This window comes from Excalfactoria chinensis, chromosome 7 (genome assembly GCF_039878825.1).
Source record: "Excalfactoria chinensis isolate bCotChi1 chromosome 7, bCotChi1.hap2, whole genome shotgun sequence".
Taxonomy (NCBI): Eukaryota; Metazoa; Chordata; class Aves; order Galliformes; family Phasianidae; genus Excalfactoria; species Excalfactoria chinensis.
Genome location: NC_092831.1, coordinates 1,970,661 through 1,992,550, shown reverse-complemented (window position 1 = coordinate 1,992,550; position 21,890 = coordinate 1,970,661). Strand labels below are relative to the sequence as shown.

The following is a 21,890-nucleotide window of genomic DNA, read 5'->3' as shown; positions in this document are numbered from 1 at the left end:
GGTTGGATTTGCAGTCACTGCTCCAAGAGAAAAGAGTGGCTGTCAGTTAAAGGGCTCAGAGGGTGACATCCGCAGATTCCTGAAGGCAAATCTAACCTGCGGTTTCCTGTGGCTGGAAGGCCGTAAGTGGCCCTAAAAAAGCAGGGCCAAGCTCCCATTTCTGATATGGGCAGCTATGTGCAGATTGTTGGCCTTGAACTTGAGTTGATTTATGCTGCCTGGTTATCGAAGTGATACACGGGCACATCTCCGTGCTGTTCACAGACAGATGATGCAAAGGTTAATTTTTTGTTGTATTTTAAGCTAGCAGTAGATATGTGCGTGTAATGATAGGATTTATCAGAAAACAGAGGAAGGCAGATAAGCATACAGTGGTATTTTAGGATGGAGGCTGCGCTGAGGTTTTCTTTATGGCTTGCTGGGAGTGAAATTTATCTTGGAATTGTTCTTTTTTGCCTCGCAGGGTTCATTAACTGACTTCCTCAAGGCTAACGTGGTTTCCTGGAATGAGCTGTGTCACATTGCGCAGACTATGGCTCGAGGCTTGGCCTATCTCCACGAGGATATACCAGGGCTAAAAGATGGACATAAACCTGCCATCTCACACAGGTACGGCGCTGTAAGGGATCTGCAGCTGATGGTTAATGTTTAACTTGGAGCCGAAGGACATGAAATATGGACAGATACAAAGTACTCAGAAATGACTGCGATAACTTCCTTCTGTAGATATCGAGAGCCTAATAAGGAAGATCTGCCCAGCCTAAGCAGAAAGCTGGCTGCTGTTTTATAGAGGGCAGCGGGGCCATTGCAGTTAATGTAACCGTTTCTGCACAGTTACTTGAGTATCCTGTGCACTATATAAAACAATTGCCAGTACAGCTTTTGAAACAACTGTAACTTTAAGTAATACCAAATGCCTTCAGATGGAAACATATACTGTAAGTGGTGGTTTTGTGTGCTAGTTCTATATATATATATATACACATATAATTCATACAATATTTCATGTTCTGGATTTCTAATTATTTTCTTTATCTTGAAAGGGACATCAAAAGCAAGAACGTGCTGCTGAAAAACAACCTTACAGCTTGCATTGCTGATTTTGGTCTAGCTTTAAAGTTTGAGGCTGGAAAATCTGCAGGAGATACACACGGACAGGTAAAGATGGATCGGTTTACACACACAACACAGCTGTGACTGTGAACAAAAAGTGATAGTTTGTGCTTTCTTTGTGGAAAGGATACTGTGTCATCAACTCTGACCTTAAAGAGAGATGGCAATTCTGACCTTCTTCTCGCAGAATCAGTTAATATTACTCAGTTATGTAGACCCAACACTTGGCCCTATTGAAACTCATTCCGTTCACCTTGGCCCATCGATCAAGTCTATCCAGGTCCCTCTGTAGTGCCCTCCTCCCCTCAGGCAGATGAACACTCCTTCCCAGACGTTGTGTGGGCTCTGATTTATTCCCATCACATAACTGCATCATTGGCTGTGGTCAGAACTAAGGGGGAGCCCCAGAGTTTCCATTTAACATCCAGGTTTGCATAAGTGCCTTCATCCAACTATTGGTTCCCAGTGTGCAGTTTTGTTGTGTTTGTGTCTCTGCAGGTTGGCACACGAAGGTACATGGCTCCTGAGGTCCTAGAAGGTGCTATAAACTTCCAAAGGGATGCGTTTTTGAGGATAGACATGTATGCCATGGGCTTGGTCCTCTGGGAGCTGGCATCGCGCTGCACTGCCTCAGATGGTGAGCAAAATACCCGCTCTGCTTCATTAAATGGGTGACTTTTAAACTAGAAATTGGAAGGTAGGTTACGTGCATGAAGGATGGTTGTCTTGTGAGCAAAGGAATTAAACACCAGCACCACGCAGTCACTTCATAATTGAATCTCTTCCATGTATGATGTCCCAGGTAAACATTTTCTGCCAATGTACTTCTGTTCTCCTTGTGATGGCAAGAAGGAATTGCTGTGAACTCCTGGCTGGTTTGATTTCCTGTGGTCAGCCTCACAGTGCCAGCACCAAGCAGATTGTCCCTCAGTATTGTTTCTTTTCTGACGTGAAGAATTCTCGTTGGTCAACATGTATTCTATTACAAAGAGCATGGTGGCAGCTCACGATGTACTGGCTGCCCCTCAGCATACATACAAACCTTGTTCCTTCCAGAATCCTGGTGAAAGGAGCCGATAGAATGAGAAACACAGGAGATTGAGGAGCTTTTATGGTGTCCAGCACAAGGTGGAGATCTGAGATCAGTGTGAGGCCACTCAGTGCTTTGCAGCTCCAAACAGTCCTTGCAGAGTGGGAGCCACGAGGGAGGCTTTGCCCTTCTACGAATGTTAAGCCATTTACTAACAGGATCAATGTGCTTTCAGAGGCAGACCTGCATTCTGTATTGGTCTCTCTTGCCCCTTTGTGCTGTGAAACACACGTACCTGAATCTCACTATAAGTGTGTTGTAGATCTCGGGCAGGTGTGGTTATTATTCCAGAAAGTGAGAGAGACGTGAAAGGAAAGTGAGGGGCTGAGCTGCTGCTCACCTGGCACCGTGTGAGCCTTAGCAGCACCAGAAGCAGAACTATGCTATAAGCATCTGCTTATGGGTTACGATTCTAACAGGCAAATCTTTTTTCCTTTAAGCAGAACCTGTGTTTTAACTAATATCGTTTTGCTCATCTCCAGGCCCTGTAGATGAGTACATGCTGCCGTTTGAAGAAGAAATCGGCCAGCATCCTTCCCTTGAAGACATGCAGGAAGTTGTGGTTCATAAAAAGAAGAGGCCTGTTTTAAGAGAGTGTTGGCAAAAGCATTCTGTAAGTAGTTCTGCACCAGGAGCTGCAGTGATTTCAATCAGGTAGTGTTAATCCTGCATGGTGTGGTGTTCAAAAAAAGGTGTCTGCTACGAGCAGTGCAGGTAACAACGCAGGGTGAGCAGTGTCACAGTGAGCAGTGCCACGTGGGAAGCTGCTGGGAGCTGTTAGGGAGGAGCAGCCCCTGTGAGTTGGCTTCTGTCAAGAGACCTCAGCGATGCTGCTGTGCATTCCTCCCACTGTTTAATTTCTATTGGTTTCGTTTTGGTTCGTTCTCAAAGAATGGGTTATTGTGAACAATAGATGGCAGCATCTGCAAGGCCAATGTGTGCGCTGCCATCTGCTCCCTGTAAGCAGCATGCTGCGGGATCAGCTCAGCATTACATGGGAGAGAAATGAGCTGGTGCTGGGGGCAGATCCCCTTCTGTACCGTTTGCTTTCACGTTATCCCTGCGCAGCTTCACCTCTCTGAGCGTGAGGCCTTAGGAAGTACCACAACCGCTGCCAGCAGACAGCAGTGTGCTGGAGTGAAAAGCAGCAGCTGCTGTTGGGCACGTTTCTCTTGTGCCATTGATAATAGGTGTGAGGTCCCCTGACACGCAGGGTTCCAAAACTAATGTTGCAATGAGCTCACGGCAGCTCCCTCACCCTGCCTCTGTTTGCCCGCAGGGGATGGCGATGCTGTGTGAGACCATCGAGGAGTGCTGGGATCACGACGCAGAAGCCAGGCTGTCGGCGGGCTGCGTAGAAGAACGCATTATTCAGATGCAAAAACTAACTAACATTATAACAACAGAGGACATCGTGACTGTGGTCACAATGGTGACAAACGTTGACTTTCCTCCCAAAGAATCCAGTCTATGATAGTTGCACTGGTCGTGGAGCTGACCAACGGGACTCTTCGCTGGAGCTGCTAAAGCTGACGGGGCTGCCGTCGTCGTCGTGTTCTGTGTGAAGCGACCGCGGGGTCTCTGGGAGCGTCGGGAGGTGTTTCCCTTCCTGCTCCCCCCCTCCTCCCACACACGAATCCATGAGACTTTCTGCATTCCCTGCTTACGCCGAAGGACGCGCCCGGAGGTGGCAGCGGGGCTGTTCAGGGCCTGAACAAAGGGCGGACCTGGATGGGCTGACGGAGCGTTCTACAAACTGACATCGTGTTTCTTAATAGCTGTCGGAAGAGACTGATGAATTCCTTAAGGAACTACTGGTATTTTTTTTAAATCAAACATTTCATTTCAGATTTAAAAGCAAAAACAAAACAAAAACCAACAAAAAAAAAAAAAAAAAGGGTAACTCGTTTTTATTGCATTTGCTGTTGTTTATAAAGATGACTTATTGTAATGCCAATATGACACAGCTTGTGAATGTTTAGTGTGCTGCTGTTCGGTGTACATAAACAAAAGTAATCAAGTGGGATATAGCAAAGAGGCTTCCAAGTATTACTTAACCTCCCTCAACAAGGTATACCTCAGTTCCACCTCCGCTAAATTATGAGATTGACAACACTAACAGAATTGGAGTAATAAACCGATCCGTGTTTTGTAAATGATGTACTTCAAATTCACTGTGTTATTTAAGAAGGGTAAGCTATGCTTCATGCCAACAGTAAATGGCCATTCCTAAAGCAGTGTTTTTAGCCTTTTTCTTGTACTAGCTTGTTGTGTATAAAAGAAAAAACAAAAAAAAGTGCTGTTTCTTGAAAACCAACTTTTCCTCCCTGTTTTAGTTTGAAGCTTTTCTCTTACCTCCATTTCCCAGAGTATCTCATACATTTATTTAATGGAATTCTATTTAGGTTTGCTGTGTCTGAGGAGTAGTTGAAAGCTTAAGCATGACTTTTAATTTTCTGTGAGCTGTGACACTGGAAAGCTCTGCGATCGTAGTCTTTTTATTTTAAGAGAAGCCTTTTCCTATTTATGTTTGTGACGAGGTCTGCCCGCCGTGCTCTCTGTTTCACTAAGCAGGACGCAGTGGGTTCTGTGTCTCTGTTTCAGGATCACCTCAGGAAGCTCAGTAACCCCAAATTCCTTCCTCTCTGCTTTGAGATTTGCATCCTTCACTCTGCTTCGAGTCGGTGCCATCTTACCGGCGTACTGCTCGCCGTCTGTGATACGTGGGGCTCATCCCACCCCGCCTGAAACTACCGCCACGCTTTGCAGATGAGAAACACTCAGAACTTTCAGGGATCGTTTAGTCAGGCCCACAGCTGAGATATGCAACGACAACTCCGGGGTCACCGATTCCGTACCGCAGACTGGCAGAAACGTAGGGAAGAGCACTGAAATGGCTTTCACGACTGCAATGTGATTGGTGAGTCATGCCTTACATGTGAATTACAAACGGGCTGGTAGATAGGTGCCAAAGTGCTTCTCAGAAGTGCTGCTCCACCAGGTTTATTTGGTCCTTTACAGAGTACAATAAATGTTACAAACCTCTGGAGTACAGAACCGACGTTAGCCAGGGCCGCGCTGTGTTATCATTGCCTGTTTGTTATCACACCCAGCGTTGGAGGGCTTTCAGAAGAAGCCTCTAATGTTGCAATTAGGGGCTCAATGTGAACGTTACCTTGGAAGACTGGGTCCGTCCAACCCCAAGGCACTGTTTTACAGGGACTTAACTCTCTGGCAACAATAACGGAGGTTACAGCAAACAAGATGTAGGTCGCTGTGCTCTCAGCAGGGATGGAAGGGAAGGCATGGCTGCGGTGCTCCTGCGTGCTGCGCTCCCTGTGCTGCGTCACGCTGCTGCTGGTCTTTCTGCTGAGGCTCCATGTGGCTCAGAAGGGTTGCTGCTGCTGCTGCAGGGCGCAGCCCCGTGCTGTTCAGCCGGGTCGTGAAAAGTAAAAAGAAGCTGCTTGTGGCCACCGTAATTTTGACGTTTTCATTTTGCTTCCATTTTTACTCCTGGGATGCCATCTTCTGCGCTCAGCAGGGCAGAAACGTAAGCTGCTGAGTTCTGAACAAATAAGGATCCATTTGTATTTTGCTTAAAACTTCTGTGCTCCCATTGAGTTTTAACCCCTTTCCCAGCAGAGGTAGAATAAATACAGGCCAAGTTCTCAAGCAAAGAGTAAACATGGTAAACGTGCAGCACTTTTGTGTTGTCCTTCAGCTGCTGCAGGGTCTGGCAGCAGAGAGCTGCACCCCCCTGCATACGCTGAGCTTTACCCCAGGAAACCAAGATCACTTCTCTTTGTGTTTTAAAACTGCATCGGGGTCTATCTGAGCGTTTCAATTCTGTGCTACTCTGAATTTCCTGATTTGCAACAGCATCATCCAGTGCAGCTGTGACAAAGATACTTGCAGTATAAATGCTTTCCAATTGGGTCAGGTACAGCTGCTCTCGCAGGGCATTCCGGCTTACTTCTGGTTCGCTGCTGGAGCGTTCAAGTGTGCAAGCTGAGAAACCTCAGAGCCAGCATTTTTGGAGCGTAAAGGCGAGCAGGATGCAGTGAGGTTGACGCAGGTGGAAGTATTTCAGCATTGCCTGCTTGCAGTCAGTGCCTGCTGAGGCTGAGCGCTGCAAACCTCCCCGGTACCTCAGCTCCTGAGAAGTCAGTCCAAAGACCAACGTTGGTGCACGAACTACAACATAACCAGACAGTAAGAAGACGGCTGCTGGCCGTATTAGCATTGCACAGAACAGGGCCACCACTCTGCTCTTTATCCAGCTTCTCGTTTGTAGCCTTTTTTAACACGCTGATTCCATTAGGAACACTTGGTACAAAATGCAGGAAGCTGCAATGTAGGATCACGGGCAAAACGATTCAAGTAGCATCCTTGACGGAACATCTTTTACCTCAGATACTCAACCAGCAGTACTTTATTTTTACTTCTTATTTTAAGTGCAGTTTCAGTCCATACTCTATTCGTTACCTCTCGAGACTTTGGTAAGCAATTATTTTAACTTTACTCTTTGTATTTGTCAGTGTTTTGGGCACAGGTTGTTGTACTACTGTCAGATGTGCTTGCTGTTTTTCTGCAAGTACTAAAAACAAACCGACTCCCTCCCCTCCCAACCAAGTGATTGTTAAATATTGTACAAATACAAATGTATGCTCTTTTTCCCCCCATTCCCCCCCAAAAAAGTTAAAATAAAAAATGTGACTACTACGACGTGCAGATGCCTTTTGTCCAGTCTGTAACTGCTGTTTCTGCAGCCCTTTCCCAAGCAGTTCAGCAGGAGCTGCTGTTGCTCACCTGCACTCATTGGGTGCCCCCCAGCAGCACAGGATGGGGTTGGGGGGGTTGGAGGGGTTTGGAGATTATTGAGCTTTCATCCTTCAGCTCCATCTCTGAAAACAATCAGCTTCATCAGCCCAGCCTTTAGGCTGGAGACATCGAACATCTCGGCCTGTTTTCCCAGCCTGCAGTATTGCAGCTGTACCTTTGGTCCTAGAGGTGGCACCAGACTGAGGCCAGACTTGGCTTTCTGTGAAACTGTTTTCAGCCTAGATTAGATGCTGTGCATTCAAGGCTATTAATAAAGCCACTTCCACCTGCACAAGAGGAGCTTCCAAACAGCCTTAATGGGTAGCATGTGAAAATGGCAACCTTGTCCAGAAGTACAGCGTTCCAGTCTGCAGGAGAGGTGCTGATCTCCCCAGTGCTGAGATAGCTCTGCTCTCTGCTCCCTGCATAAAAAAGCTTTCGACCTCTTCTACTTGGTTTCCAATAGCACTGCGTTCTGATAGTCTCCTGTATGCTGCCTAAGCCACCACTTGGAGGAACCACATCACCATTAAGGTCTCTCCTGCTAATTGTTTTGCTGCCTTTCCAAGTGCTGCTGTGTTTAGCAAGACGCACAGACAGCATCCCCCAAAGGAAGGAAGCAGAGAGGAGAGCAGCTGAGCCACCGGGACAGAAAGCAGTGGGTAAGCAAGGCGGTTTTGCACAGAAACAGCTCAGCAGGTGAAGCTGGCTGTGAGTGAAGGGGTGACCCGACATACAGAACTTCACGTTGCACTGCAGACCATCAGAACCTGCAGGCTGGGAGCCCCGACGCTTGCTGCAGTTTGGCACTGAGCTGCAGCTGTCTTAACCTGGGATGAAGAAACTCACAAGAGCAACTGCTTTGATTTCTACAAAGTAAAAACAGTGAGGAAAAGGGGGAGCTTTGCTCCTCTGTTAGCTCGGCTCAGTGCTTGTAAGGCCATAAAAACCTACTATTGCAAGCTAATCGGACTGCAGCTCTTCAGAATTCAAACAGATGCAAAAACAACCGGCAAAGCAAAAAACCTTCTTGCAAACATTTATTCCTTTGGCCCCCACGCTGTGGGTGTTACACCCCACAGAGCCCAGTTACCTCCTGATGTCCTACTGTGAGGTTCCGGGTGTTCACAACCAACTCAGCGACGACGCTGCCCACTGTTTGACATCTGTGGGGCAGTTGGGGTAGGCCTGCAGAGCATCCATGATTTGATTGTTGTCCAGCAGCAGCTCCATTAGGAGGTACTCCCGCTGAGAACGCACCGACGGTCTTTCCATGGGCTTCACTAATTCCAGTTGCAGTAAGTGTTCAAATGCCTGAAAGCAAGCGAAAAACAGATTAGGAGAAGGAAGACAACATCACACTGAGCTGCTCTGGACAGATTGAATGACACAGGAGATGCTGTGATGTGCTACAGCAACAGACATTAAAAGGCAGCTCTGTACTACCCTATGCCCATTTTGGTAGCTAGCAAGCCACAAGAGATGAGTAGAAGAACAATATTTACTAAGAAAAGCGTGCTTAAAATCTTTTGTATATACAATCAAATCGGGGAGCACGAGCTACTCGTGTTAACAGTCAATTCTTGCCGGCCACCAGGCTCAAATCGGCGATGCTCATTTGAGAACCAAGAATCCGCAGCACTCAGATGTGAGCGCCTGCCGGACCAGCAGAGGGCAGCGCAGCACCGAGAGCGCAAGGCAGGGCTGCGGCTGCTCCCAGCACGGCTCTGGCAGCACAGGGCATCCAGCGCGGTGTGTGACTGCCGGCCCACCGCGGGCACCAGCGAAAAACACACCTGGACACCTCAGAGCAAGGTACGTCTCAGGTTTACCTTCATAACAACGGGCTTCTCGAAGTTGTACATGCAGTGTGCCTTCCTCTGGATGAACTTCTGGAACTCTGCAGAGGTGAGAGGCAGGAAAAGTTATTTGGGGTGAAGCGAGTGATTTATTGTATGGAGCATGCATGTGTTTCTCTCACCATTGTAAACCATCTGGAAGTTAAACGGCTCTCCTTCATAAACATCATTTAAGTGTTTCATAGCTATAATCAGGCAGATTTCCAGCACAGACAAACCTAGAGGAAAAGACAAGAGCTCTCAGTGGTTTTCTTCAGCTCACCGGAAATGCAAGCACTTCATTTGCTATTTTTAATACTCTCTGTAAGCTGTGGGCTTCGCATAGTTGTGGTTTTTATCTTCATCACTGTAATGCAGTTCCAGAATGGAGCAGCTAGATTAAAGCAGAGCATTCCTACTCCAGATACTTGAAGCAAAAATGTTAAGAAACTGTTTGTCAGAACCCCAGAAATTTAACTAGAACAAAAAATGATGATAGCGGATGATGTGGGATATCCAGGCTGGATGTGGCTCTGGGCAGCCTGGGCTGCTGGTTGGTGACCTGCACACAGCAGGGGGTTGGAGCTGGATGAGTGCTGTGGGCCTTTGCAACCCAGGCCATATCAAATCAATCTACGTGCTGCTGTACAGCATGACATGAAGTGGGAGTTTGCAGGGGTTACCAGCTAAAGAAGTGATGCAGTGAAATGCAAACAGGACACTGAGAATCACAGGGCTAAGCAAACCAAAGCCTGCAACTTCTAGGAGCCAAGAAGCAGCAATGGGACAAAAGCAGTTCCTCCTGTAAACGCATCGGGCTCTGCACCCTCAGCAGCTGTTTCTTTTTTGTCACTGTTAGTACCAATTCCCAAACGTTTCAGCACGTTGCTCAGCACATTTGCTGAGGTTTAGGAAGGCAGCTCCCAGAAGCACTACTTGCAGGGTAGTGAACTCCTGGTTTATTCAGCACTGTTACATCCACACACAGATGTAAGAATGGAGATGAGTGGGGAGCAGCCCCTATGGGTAGATGTATTCCCCACCCAACTCACGCCCTCAGGGATCATCATCATCAGAAGGGATGGACTCAGTGCTTGCTGTACTATTAAGAAGCACAGGGATGAAAAAGGCCTGAGCATTACCATGGACAATGTTTGCTTTTGAGTCCGTCCTGAACTGCTTGCTTGCCTCCTGAAGATCTGATGCGGTGATAAGAGGGTGACAAACAGTAACATTACTGACAGCAAGCATCTGAAAACAAAACAGAAGGCATTTTTCATGTAATTACTAATGACCAGACACACTTTCTACTCAGAGATGGAATGCAGAAGAACACATTTCCCCTGAAGTCACCTACTGGAATCATTACTGAATAAGCCCTACGCAATGTACGCTCACACAAAACCTTGTCAATAGCTGGTAGCTACATCTGTGTTTTGCCAGGAAGGTTTTCCAGGCTCAAAACTTTAAAGCCTCCTCACCAGAGGACGTAAACACTCATTAGCTTGTTTATATTGATCTCAATGGATTAGCATACTTCAGTGATTGCTGCGAGTACTTACAGCTATTCTAAACAGGATCCTATGAGCAGAGCTACTCACTGCTAGGAAAGCATCTGATGGCAGCTCATGGTTTGTCACAATTTGAATTGTTATCAGTCTGCAATTGGCTGTGACAGAAAGCAAGTTCTGAACAAACTGAGTTAATAAACACACAATTATCTGACCTCCTTCACCTCCACTCCTACAAAGCTATGGGTTATCCAGGACCTTGGCACAGCAGCAGGCACAAGCAGCAACCTTCACTTGCTCTTTCGTTAGTAGTTTGATATTCATAGAGACAGAAGAACTGGCTTTCAGTGACTGCCTCCTACTTTTGCATATCTGTATGATGAAAAAAATATCTACTTCAACTACTGAAAACAGATCTTCCACTGAGATCATCCAATGCTTTCTACAGCCACATACTTATTTTGTCCTCTTCCTCTCCTTGCAGATGTCAATGTAACAGCCTCAAAAAGGAGTGTGATACTCAGCTTCCAAAGGAACAGAATGAGGTTCTGGACTACAAAGGCTAATGGGGACCAGCTCTGACACACCTTGCAGCTCAAAGAAAAGTTAATCCCATCAGCCATGAGCTCTCTTTGGCATTCATCCATACCACGCAGAAATAAACAGGCACTGCTCAACTCAGAATAACTGGCAATCTTGTAACTAACTCAATTAAGCAGAGGATCACCAGAGAAGTGACTTTGCCCATGCTCCACTTTCAGCATCAGAGCCAGGAGTCAATGATCCATGTATCACAGAGCATAAAAATCCAGAGTTGGGACAGGCTGCAAACACTGCACAGGACAGCCCATCACAAAGCTGAAGGTAAAATCTGAATACTCACACACAGTGACATATTAGCACTTACGCTTAGTAGGTTTTTCACGCAGGCAGAAGCACGTAGACATTTTATGGTGTTTAAATTAATGCTACCTATCTTCTGTAAGACGTTTCACATAAAGCTCTGACAGCTGCCTTGAAGACAACCATGATCTTTACAGGTAATGGTAACTCAGGAAGATATTGTATCCAAATACATACCAGCAGGAAATAGAGCGAACGCAGATCTTTGCTGTAGTGGAAGAGGTTCTGCAGTACATCTTTCACGGTTTTGTCTTCTGACAGAAGCTACAAAAAAAGGGGTGTTTTCATCATCTCGGCACATCACTCGTTGTCTAACCATCACACAGAGCTCAGCCTGCACTGCCAATGCTCTTCATGTGTAACACGAACTTTTTGGTCTCCTGTGCAACGCTTCTGTGTCCGCACTTCAGTAATCCAAGATTGTCTACTGCAATTTGATTCAACTCAGAAGATACCATATATTGAAAGGAAATGCTAATCTAAGGCTGAAAGCACGGCAATTTTAAAAGATCTTTGCGTACCAGTTTTAGCAAAACCAAATATCAAGAGCTTCAGGTACCTGAATGTTGCTGTTCCATTTCTGTACAAAAGCCTTGTCAGGAAATTCAGCAGGAAGAGAAAGCTGCTCCTTGAATATCCTAATGTACTGCTTAAAAGGAATGGAATTCATCAAGTAGATCCGTCGGTGAGAGAACCTCGACTTCACTCTCTTCTCCAAGAGCTCCAGAATATCCTTGTAGAAATAATCAGTGTTATTTCTTAGCGCATTCTTTGCTACAGTAGAAACGACAATTAAAAACCCACCCAAGTGAATTCTCAGACTTGAGGCGTTCCTTCGCTAATTACTGCAACTGACGTGCCTTGAAGTGCCTAAGAATTTGCCGTTCACCCAAACCATGTGGTGCACTGCATCACACACAATAATTAGTTGCTAGGAAACGTGGCAAATTTCTCCATAGATGATGCAAATATTTCAGTTCCTTAAGCCTGAGCTCAAGATGTTGCAGCTCCCCACAGCTGGAGAGAAGCTGTGCTTGGCAGGTACGGCAGCTGGCAGCTCACGTGCCTTTTGTCAGACTGAACATTTCCAACTAAATAAGTGCTAAGAGCCAATGTGTGCCTTCCTAGGCTGTCACACGCAGCTCAGCACATCTGCCATCAAGTTGGTGGCTGAAGATAATGCAGAAAATCTTACTTTTCTCAGAGCTGATAGCAATAGATTAGCAGCAGAAGCAAGCTGCGTTTCCTCCACTTGAAGCAATGCAGGTCCCCCCACCTTCTGCTGTGACAGAATGATTACGCTGTTTCTAGCAATTTTTCCCTTTTACTTGCAACAAAACCAGCTTTCAGAGTATCATAATCCCTCACCAAAAAGCGCGGTTAGAGTCAACAGAGCACCAACAGTGCAAAGTATCTGGCTTAGAAGACACACACACACACACACACACACACACACACACACACACACACAACAAGCAGCTGAAAAACTAAGCAGCAATAGGTATCACAACCACAACACAGCTTCCAAATGCAGATTCAAAAGCAGAGCAATATTGGGTTCTAAACTACGAGTGACGGAGAAACCTGACTCAGACAACGGAGCAAAAGAAAAGGCTATAATTTAATGTATCAATTATTAACCATTCTATTAAGTTGTATCAATTTGCTCAGTTAAATACTACACAAGCCCAGCCAACCTCAGATCCAGGCTTCAATTAAAGATTTCATGATTATTGCTCTTGCTATAACCTATCCCCTTGCAACCAATAGAGTTTACTAAGGAAAAACAGTTCAATTCAAAAGTCACAGCAATGGGTAACTGAGAAAGCTGGAAAATGAAGGAACGTATCAAGAAGTGGAGAACAGAGAACACTGCAACTAAGAATGAGCTGAATATTTTTGAACTGAAGTGTAAGTTCTTACCTGCCTGCATGTGAGTCCAATAACGGTTACTGGAGTCTGTGCTGACTGGGATATATCAAACAGGTTGTACAGCAGCGTCTGATTCTTGTGATGCACAAACAAGTCAAATTCATCCAGCACAAACAGGACTGGGCAGCTGCTGGTTCTGTCTCCTGTGATAACAAGTTACAAAATGAGCATGGTTGCATCACAGCCATTTCCATTTCTGTACCTTTGCTTCACATCTCCTGCACTTAACAACGTACAGACTTTCAGCTATTTCCCTAAGCCCTCTTTTTATATGGATTCCTACATCACTAAAAAGACACACTGACAGACTGGTAAGTTTTGTGCTATTTTGCCAAACATCATTTCTGGGTGCAAGGGACAACTTCCTATGGCTATTATTTAGAAACACTATTTTTAATGGGTTTAATCAGAACAAAATAATCTATCCTTCATAGCTGACCCTCGCATGTAAATCTTCATGGCACCACTTAAGTCTATGTTTGTTTAGTATTACGCATTTTTTGCATTATTTTGTAACCACAGCATTCTTGGGCCTCCTTACAAAGCTTTTACAATACAATGAAGAAACAGCTGCACGCTTTCCAATCAAGTGACAAACAAACACAGTTCCAGAACAGGGCTGGTGCTGCTTACCTTTCCTCAAAGCTTCAAGAAGGAACACAAGGTTTTCTGCAAAACTGCCCTATACAGAGGATAAAAGTTTCACAGTCATTTTGCAGCATCCTTGTCAGAATTATACAAGCTGATATACCCACTCAAGCTCACTTCCTCCTAAAACTGTGATAGCAAAACCTGTCCACAGTTGAAAAGTTACTGTGTTACTTCATGGTGTATAATCAGAACTCTTCCAGCAGCGAAAAACTGATAGTTCCATGCTGACACCAGTTCTCCAATCTGAGAAACCCAAACAAATTCCCTCAACCTTAACTCAGTGATCAGAAGGATGCGTGTACTAAGTTCAACTTACAAATAGTATTTTCTTTCCTTAAGTAGCCATTGAATACCCAGTTTTCCACTTACACGCAACAACCATCCCCCAGCAGGTCCAATTGAAAACCATCAGTCTGCCACTTTTTTCTTTTGCAGCCTTATGAGATCAAACATTCCCAGCAGAAAACAGCAAACTGCTGTAACAATTCTTCTTCAGTAGCTACTTCTGTGCCAAGAAGTATGTAAGATAGAAATGAATTCTAATTGAAGACAACAAGCCCTATTGAAGAACATGGAAAAGCCAGTTTCTGTGTTCATAGTTTACTCTTTGAAGGCGAGCTGCAGAACCTCAGAAAAATTCTTCTCTACAGACAGAACAAGGACATTCCTGCAAATCAGTCTGGTTGGGATCAGAAAGCTGTGAGTTTGAAGAAGGATTCTACAATAAGCTAAAGGGAAATATAGTTTGGGTTAATTAAACATATTGAAGCTTGGTTTCATCTGTAGCTTTTACTTTTGGTAGTATAGCCAGAGACCTTGAAAGGTTCTTCTAGTTCTCTGATGAAAAGCAAACACTTCCAAATGGCTATGCTGAAACTAAGCACTTGCTGTTTCCTTTTACGTCTGCAGCAACATTTAAGAACATTTTAGCTTGCTGTCAGGAAGAGTCCATTCTGTGAGTCCAAAATAATATGGGATAAGCAGAAAAGCAAAGGCAAGCCTAGGAAACAAGCATTTGCAAAAGATAATCAAGTCTAACTACAAAGGACAGTCCATCTTGTAGCAAACTGGATAGATATCCACATGCAATAGAGGTGGTTTCAAAATATACTAAAGATGGTGCTTTGGGGCCAGTTAATTTGCTTACTCTTTGTCTTGACATGTTATAAAATCGGTGTTTCCAAAATTCTCTCATCCTCTGAACACAGTCTCTTTGGAATGACGAATATTCACTTCATACAGAGGATTCAGGTAAGTCTTAAGAGAGCCTTTCCATTCCTCCACTTCTTTTAAGCTGAAGTGAACCTTTTCTAAGAAGTTATCCAAAACCAGCCAAGTTCAGCACGTTTTTAGGCATGCATGAAGTGTTTGTCAACCATGGTCATTATAGGTAAAGGCTGCTACATCCCTTAAGCCAAGCCAGCCTGCTGTAATCTTGCTAATGAACATTCAGAACCCATTTGTTTTCAACAAGCTGCGTTCTACACAGCTAGTTTTCTAGGGAAGGATTTTAGAGGGAGATGAGCAAAGAATATAATAAAGCTCATACTCACAAAAACTTTATCCCCAACCACATTTTCCAGTTGCAACTGCCTGGTGATCTCCTTCAAGGCCACTTTATCATTTGTCTGCAAAAGCCCTGAAAGAAAATGACTGCTTGTGAAAAACTGGTGGCTCTCCCTGGTTCCAAGCAGCCATGCCTACAGCTATTGGAAAAGTATCCAGAAGCTTCTCTCACATTAAAGCCTTATGAAGGCAGGCCTTTGTAAAAATACAGACAAGATGGTCGTTTTCCACGTATAATACAAAGTTACTTCAAATAACTTGCTCACAGCTGAATTGATTTCTAACATTCTGAGAAAAAGAGTTATTATCAATCACATTAGCTACACATACATGCAAAGGAAGACATTCTGGAGCTAACAGACAAGCATACTGACTTTCCAGAATAGACTGCAAATGGCAAAACTAAAACTCTCCTGAAGTCCATATAATACACAGCAGCTGAATGTAACGTATTTGAAGAGTGCTGCATTACTTGCCATTCAGATGAACTTCCAAGAGGTTCCCTCTAACTTGCTTCATTTCTCTGAGGTCCTTTAAGGCACGATTCAATAACTAGGAAAAATGACACAAAACTTCTTCATAACAAGATTAACATATAGGAAATATCTGCAGATTGATAATCCTGGACAGCAAGCAGTATGTGCAGCTCATGAGGTGACAAAACTTTCTGAGTATTTTCAGAAGTAATAACAGAAAAATTTCACATCCACTTTGTGACACATTCCCTTGTGTCACGGTGTTATCTACATCAGTCTATGTCTGTGACAGGGGGGCAGTAGGTCCATGGGCCCCTGACAAATGGGAAGGGAAAAAGGGAAAGGGGTAGTTAATGCTCCATAATCAGATGCCCTCTATTCTGGGTAACCCCTTATCCAACAACTTTAACTGAACCTTCAAAGTTTACCAAACACAAGAAAATAAAATATATATTTTCTGCACAGTGAGAGTACTTGTTACGTAACTAACAAACTCATAAATCTAAGGAAGTAAGCACCAGTTCTACTTAAAAAGCAACAAGAAGTACATAGGTGGAAGAATCCTTATTTATTCTGCGTTTATTGGCCCCTTTTTTTCCTCCCCTTCAGATTACTTCAGCAATCATCCTTCTTTGGAAGCACCATACATAAAGAAAGAAGGCAAGAGCAGATTGTTGTTGAAATGCAAACCAAGAAATCTATCAACAAATGTTAAGTATCAGCTGTATCATGGGTATGTTTTACCACCTATTTAAGTATTTATATTCAACTGTACTTAAGACATGGAAGTCTTAGCTTTAGCTCTCGGGAAGAGTTCCAAAATTAATCTCAGACACATCTTTCAGTAAAAACTAACCTATTTGTTAAACTATATACTAATACAAATGTAAAAGTGCTTACATAACAGGATGCCTTGGTTGGATGCGATCACGTGCCTCAACTAAAGAATTCTTTAAATATACAAAACCCACACTCACTATAAACAAAATACGTAATGCTCTAACATAAATAACGTTCTATAACCCTGTAACTTAGATAACAATGTTATCTGACACATTTAAAATAGGATTAAGATGTATCACCATTCTCTAAAAGCAAACATGTAGAATTATACAGATCTGCTGGGCAGGATCTCTTTCTGGAGATCTCCCCTTGGTGAAGTTATCCTCTGCAAACCTGGAATCTTCTGATATGGGTGAGCAATCTTCTTTCTTTAGCTCCTTTCTATTGTGCTGGTCTTCCTATTATCACACCCTTATTGTAACACCCTTCCCATCATGCTGACCTGTCCAATTGCTACAAGTCTTTAGTGTTTTTCTTTTCAGCCTTTTTTACTGATGTCCAATAGCAACAGCAGGGACTTTTGAGAGACTCCTCAAACAAAACTTGACTTTAATTGCAAACATGAACACTTTCATGGCAAGCACCATGGCAGAAGTCTATGTAACAGCAAAAATGCTGAAAGATTCCATGAAACCTAGTAGAAGGGTTCCAAAACCATGCATGCTTCTGCAAGTCACTGTGAGGATAGGCAAGGACGTGGTTTTGTCAAGTGTACTTGAAGCAGCTTTTTTGTTGTTGTTTGTGAAAGTACTATAAACTCAGCATTAGAAATATTTCAAATGTTTGAGCGTTCTTTAGAATAACTATTTCTCAATATAGAATTTGTCCACTTGTATGGGAGATTGGTAATCACAGCCTGAACCTCTGATTAATCAGCTGAGGCAAGTATGGGGTCAGCTGTGGGAGCACAGGTGAGAGTGATGTAGCTGTGCTCCCGGGAGGGGTGGAGCTCGACTCCATCCCCTCTGAGACCTCATTTAAGGGCTGACTCCCACTGAAGCAGTATCTCTTGGAGATTGCTCACCAGTGAGGACTGCCCCAGCTTCTTCAGCCAAGGCACCACCATTGGTGAGTTTTTCCTTTACTTATTCACTTATACCTTCTGTACATTTGTTACCATCTGTACATTAAAAACCAATACATCCACTCAACAGGATTAGCTCAGAATAAATCCCAGAATGTTTTCTTTTTATACATAAACAACCAGGAGTTCTCTCCTTAAAAGCAGCACAGAGACAAAAACCAGCTCCAAAAGCTCTCATGACTTCAGTGAGGTCACCTACTTCATGCCTTATTAAACCCTGTGTTAACTTGTAATTTGTGTCCATACCGCAGTCTTTCCTGATCCACGGGGTCCAATAATGAGGGCAGAATTACTTTCTCCATGAACTGTAGTTTGCTTCAGCAGTTCCAGGAGATGCCTGTGATGCAAATAGAAATACACTAAGCTTCAGATCAGGCAATATACACTGAAATTATGGAAAACTCAATGAATCTTTCGAACAGCAGAAAAAAATTATGCATTTCAACTTCCTTTCAGTGCTTACAGCATGCAGAATGTAACAGGAACACAAAAGCTGAGTGATTTGATCTCTTAAGGTATTTTGAGATATTAAATCACACAGAAGAGTATCACTAATTCATAAAGTTCTATAATTCTCTACCATCGAAGTACAAACTTAAAATAAAGATCACTTCATGTGACTCCAGTGTAGCATGTGAAGAAAGAAGACTGGCCAATATAGTCAAGGAAAATCTTGACACCAATAAAACAACTAATAATCCACTGGAATATTATTGATTTTTTGACAACCTTGATGAAACTATGTGTTGAATCTGCTCATTCAAAGCTTATTAGAAACGATAACAGCAACGCTGATATTTCACATCTGTATTCCATCACCACCAAAAGAAAGAAAACGAACTTCTAAATTTTCTGTAGAGTCACCGAGACACGTTCAGAATACTCAAAAAACACTATTTCCAATTCACAAACATTTACAGATGTATACACTTAATAGCCTTACACTTTAATTAGAGCATCCCTGCTGCACATATACTTCTACAGGAGTCATCATGGATAGGCTGTAGTAAATGCATTCACTTTTGCCTGCTATTTGAGGCCTAACTATAGCAAAGATTTTACCTGATTCTTTCTACTGTGTCTAAAGGAGGAGTTATTTATGATATCAGTCTGGTTACTCACCTGTACTGGTGATCAATCCCAAACAATTTTCCCATAGCATGATGGTGACACAGTCTTTCACGTAGCGTTTTTTGCACCTACAGATATAATGCAAGGCTGAGAAATAACACTTGGTACTTCAAACGCCTGAATGTACTAATAATGTAATTAATGCAATAAATAACAGCAAAATATGTATGCAGCTATTCTACATGTAAGCTTTAGTTGTCCTCCACCCTAGAAGAGTAAGCAAGAATAAAGTTGCTGTAAGGAGAACATTCTACAAGGAAAAAAACCACAACTATCTGACTATCTGGTAACAGCCATGTCAGTCTTTAGTCCCTTCTGTTCCAATTCTTTGCTCCCAAAGGGATGCTACACAACAAATGTATATCATCTTTCAAGATTCCATTCAGACTCACTGCTCCTTCAACTTGCATGGCAAATACCAGTATTTTGACCGCTTCTTGGGATATCCTCAATGGGATAAGTTTAGCTATATATCTGTTTTCCACATCAAAAACCTGCTGTTTGGAACAGCAATGAAGGACCCCCCTGTGCACAGTCATCCCTTCACAAGTAAAAAAGCTTTTCCTGCTACGAAGCACTAGTTGGAAATGATAGAGTTACCTGGCTGGCAGAGGATGGAAAGCTTTCATGACTTAAACGTGGCTAATCAAGGTGTTACCAACCTGTGAGATGCATTCCCCATCTGCACCACTGCTCTCCTTTAGCTTCCGCTTATTCATTGCGGATTATACCTTTAAATAAGAAAGAGGATACAAAGAGGAGCTATTTGGGAAGGGAATTAGTTTAGCACGTTACTCAAAAACCGCCTTTTGAGACGCTGGCAGGCTATGTTTAACACAGCAGCAGGCAGTCACCCTGAGGTGAGCTGTGCTAACGGACACCCAGCATCCATCCGAGCGGTCTGTGAGAGGCCGAAAGCCTCACAGCTCCACGGCGACCCCCGCATCCCGCATCCATCCCTTGGAAAACCGCCCCGAGAGCCGCCCGGTGCCGAGAGGCTCCTAAGAAGGCCCTGTCAGAAGACAGCAGCCTCCATGCCCCCCTCCATGCCCGCCCGCCGCTCACCCCTCACCTGAGGCGCCGCCGTTAACAGCCGCCCGGTCGCGCGCGCGCCCCTCCTCCTCCCTCCCCAGCCGCGCTCCCGCCACCAGCCCGCCCTCATCACGTGACGTTCCCCCGCCCCGCCCTTCCGGCCCGGCCCACCCCCCACTTCCTTCCCCCCTCAGCTCCATCTCCTTCCGGGTGCGCGCGCACAGCCCTGTGGGAAGGCCCGGCCCTCCCTCCTTCCCCCCCCTTTCCACCCCCCCCCCCCGCGGCCTCCCGAGCTCCCCCGCGGCGCATGCGCAGTGGCTGCCTCCCATCTTCCTCCCCGGCAGCGCCGGAGCCCCCAGCAGCCGGAGCGGCGGCAGCTGACGATGAGGAGCGCGGGGGGGGCGGGGGGGGGCCGTTATTTATATCGTTAAAGGGACAGGCCGCCCATTTCTCCGCCGCGGGGGCTGGGGGGGGCCGCTGCACGGCCACCGACTTTCTTCCCCCCCCCCCTTTCCCCCCCCTCCCCAACCCCCCCCCCCGGACCGGAGGAACCCGGGGCTGAGTGAGGCGACAGCGGAGAGTTTCTTCCCTCCTCCCTCCTCCTCCTTCTCCTCCTCCCCGCGGCCGTCAGCGGAGGGAGAAAGGGCCCCGCCGGGAGCACGGAGCAGCCGGGCGGCCCCCACCCCCCGCGCTCCCCTCCTCCCCCTTTATTGCCCTTTGTGTGCGTTCGCCGCCTGCGCCGCTCCGGGGCCGGCCGGGCGCCGGGGGGCCGCTGAGGTGAGTGGCGGGGCCGCGGCGGGGCGCGGGGGGCGGTTGTTTACCTCAGGGCCGGCCGCCTGTCACCTCGCGGCGCCGCCGGGCCCGGGGAGCGGGGAGAGAGCCGCGGGGTTTGCGTGTGGCCCGGGGGTGCGAAAGTTCGGGGGGTGGGGGTGAGAAGCGTTGGGGTTTTGCCGTGCGGAGCGGGGGGGTTCGGTGGTCGGAGCGGCTTGCGGAGAGTCCTGGTGGGGAGCGGAGGGGGGTGTCGGAGGTTGGTGAAGGTTCGGTGCCGGGTTTGGGCTCGGTCCGGCGGTAGGCCCCGGTCATACAAAGACTTGTTTGCCCGCTGAAGTTGGAGAGCTGGGCTCGGGGCGCACGCAGGCGGTTCCCCAGGTCAGGAGGTGCCTCAGAGCTCGGGGGTTCGGATGGTCAGCAGCTGCGTTCGGTCCGGAGTTGGCTCGGGTTGGGGTCTGGCTGCCCGTGGAAGGCCGGGGCTCCGTCAGTAGCCAGAACCGTGGTGGTCAGCGGGGCTCGGTGCCGTCTGCGGGCTCAACCGACAGCTTCCTGCTAATTAAAGGAAAGCTACGTGTCAAAACGCCTAGAATGCATAAGATGTAAGGGGATAAGCTACTTGCTGAAGTGAGTTGAAGTAAACGCTAGCACAAGCCTTCCAGAGGTTAGAAAGAATCCAGAAGTCAGAGCTGAGACGTTGATACGTAGCTGATGTAAGAGCCCCCCTCTATAAGTGGGACATATGCTGTTGTCTGCTTCTTTCTGGAGCTTAATTACGCTCTTTGTGATCTTAAAAAGGCAGCTGGAGCGCGGTGAGTTGCGCACCATGGTGTGTGCTGAGCCACGAAGTAGGCCGTGAGGATGTGTTTCATTGGGGCATGGCAGCTAAATGGAGGTCAGCGTCGGGTGTGTGTTGCCTCTGCCTCATGCTGGAAGGGCACCCACAAGAAAGGGATCGCCCGTGGATGCTTTGGGATCTCCGGTTTCTAATTTGAAGCAGCGGTTTTGTGACCAGGCTGGAAAGAGTTTGAGAAAGGAGTAATTAGATTGGGTGAAAAGAATGGAAGAAACGTACATTTGGTCTGATAACCTAAAAATGTCATGAGGAAGACTGGAAGGTAACGGCCTGAA

General features: G+C 45.8%; 3 protein-coding genes across 10 annotated transcripts in view; 2 read left to right on the top strand and 1 right to left on the bottom strand.

Moving 5' to 3' along the window:
* Positions 1–6,918, top strand: part of ACVR2A (activin A receptor type 2A) — a 50,122-nt gene extending 43,204 nt beyond the window's left edge. For both annotated transcript variants that reach the window (XM_072341539.1, XM_072341538.1), the window contains 5 exons: positions 464–609; positions 1,044–1,158; positions 1,612–1,750; positions 2,686–2,816; positions 3,483–6,918. In XM_072341539.1, the coding sequence (XP_072197640.1) occupies positions 464–609; positions 1,044–1,158; positions 1,612–1,750; positions 2,686–2,816; positions 3,483–3,677 (726 nt within the window). In that variant the 3' untranslated portion in view covers positions 3,678–6,918. The remainder of the gene's footprint in view (positions 1–463; positions 610–1,043; positions 1,159–1,611; positions 1,751–2,685; positions 2,817–3,482) is intronic.
* A 1,131-nt stretch (positions 6,919–8,049) lies between these two features.
* ORC4 (origin recognition complex subunit 4) lies at positions 8,050–20,138 on the bottom strand. Its single transcript, XM_072341834.1, has 14 exons — positions 20,032–20,138; positions 19,622–19,690; positions 18,951–19,027; positions 18,075–18,165; positions 15,902–15,977; positions 15,413–15,498; positions 13,842–13,890; positions 13,200–13,351; positions 11,836–12,009; positions 11,454–11,540; positions 10,005–10,113; positions 9,006–9,101; positions 8,857–8,924; positions 8,050–8,338 (listed from the first exon to the last, which is right to left on the bottom strand). The coding sequence occupies exons 2-14, from the start codon at positions 19,676–19,678 to the stop codon at positions 8,150–8,152; spliced, it is 1,311 nt and encodes a 436-aa protein (XP_072197935.1). The 5' UTR covers positions 19,679–19,690; positions 20,032–20,138; the 3' UTR covers positions 8,050–8,149.
* A 346-nt stretch (positions 20,139–20,484) lies between these two features.
* The window catches only part of MBD5 (methyl-CpG binding domain protein 5), a 119,660-nt gene continuing 118,254 nt past the window's right edge, over positions 20,485–21,890 (top strand). For all 7 annotated transcript variants that reach the window (XM_072341926.1, XM_072341923.1, XM_072341924.1 and 4 more), the window contains exon 1: positions 20,485–20,768. The gene's annotated coding sequence lies outside the window, so the exon portion shown is untranslated. The remainder of the gene's footprint in view (positions 20,769–21,890) is intronic.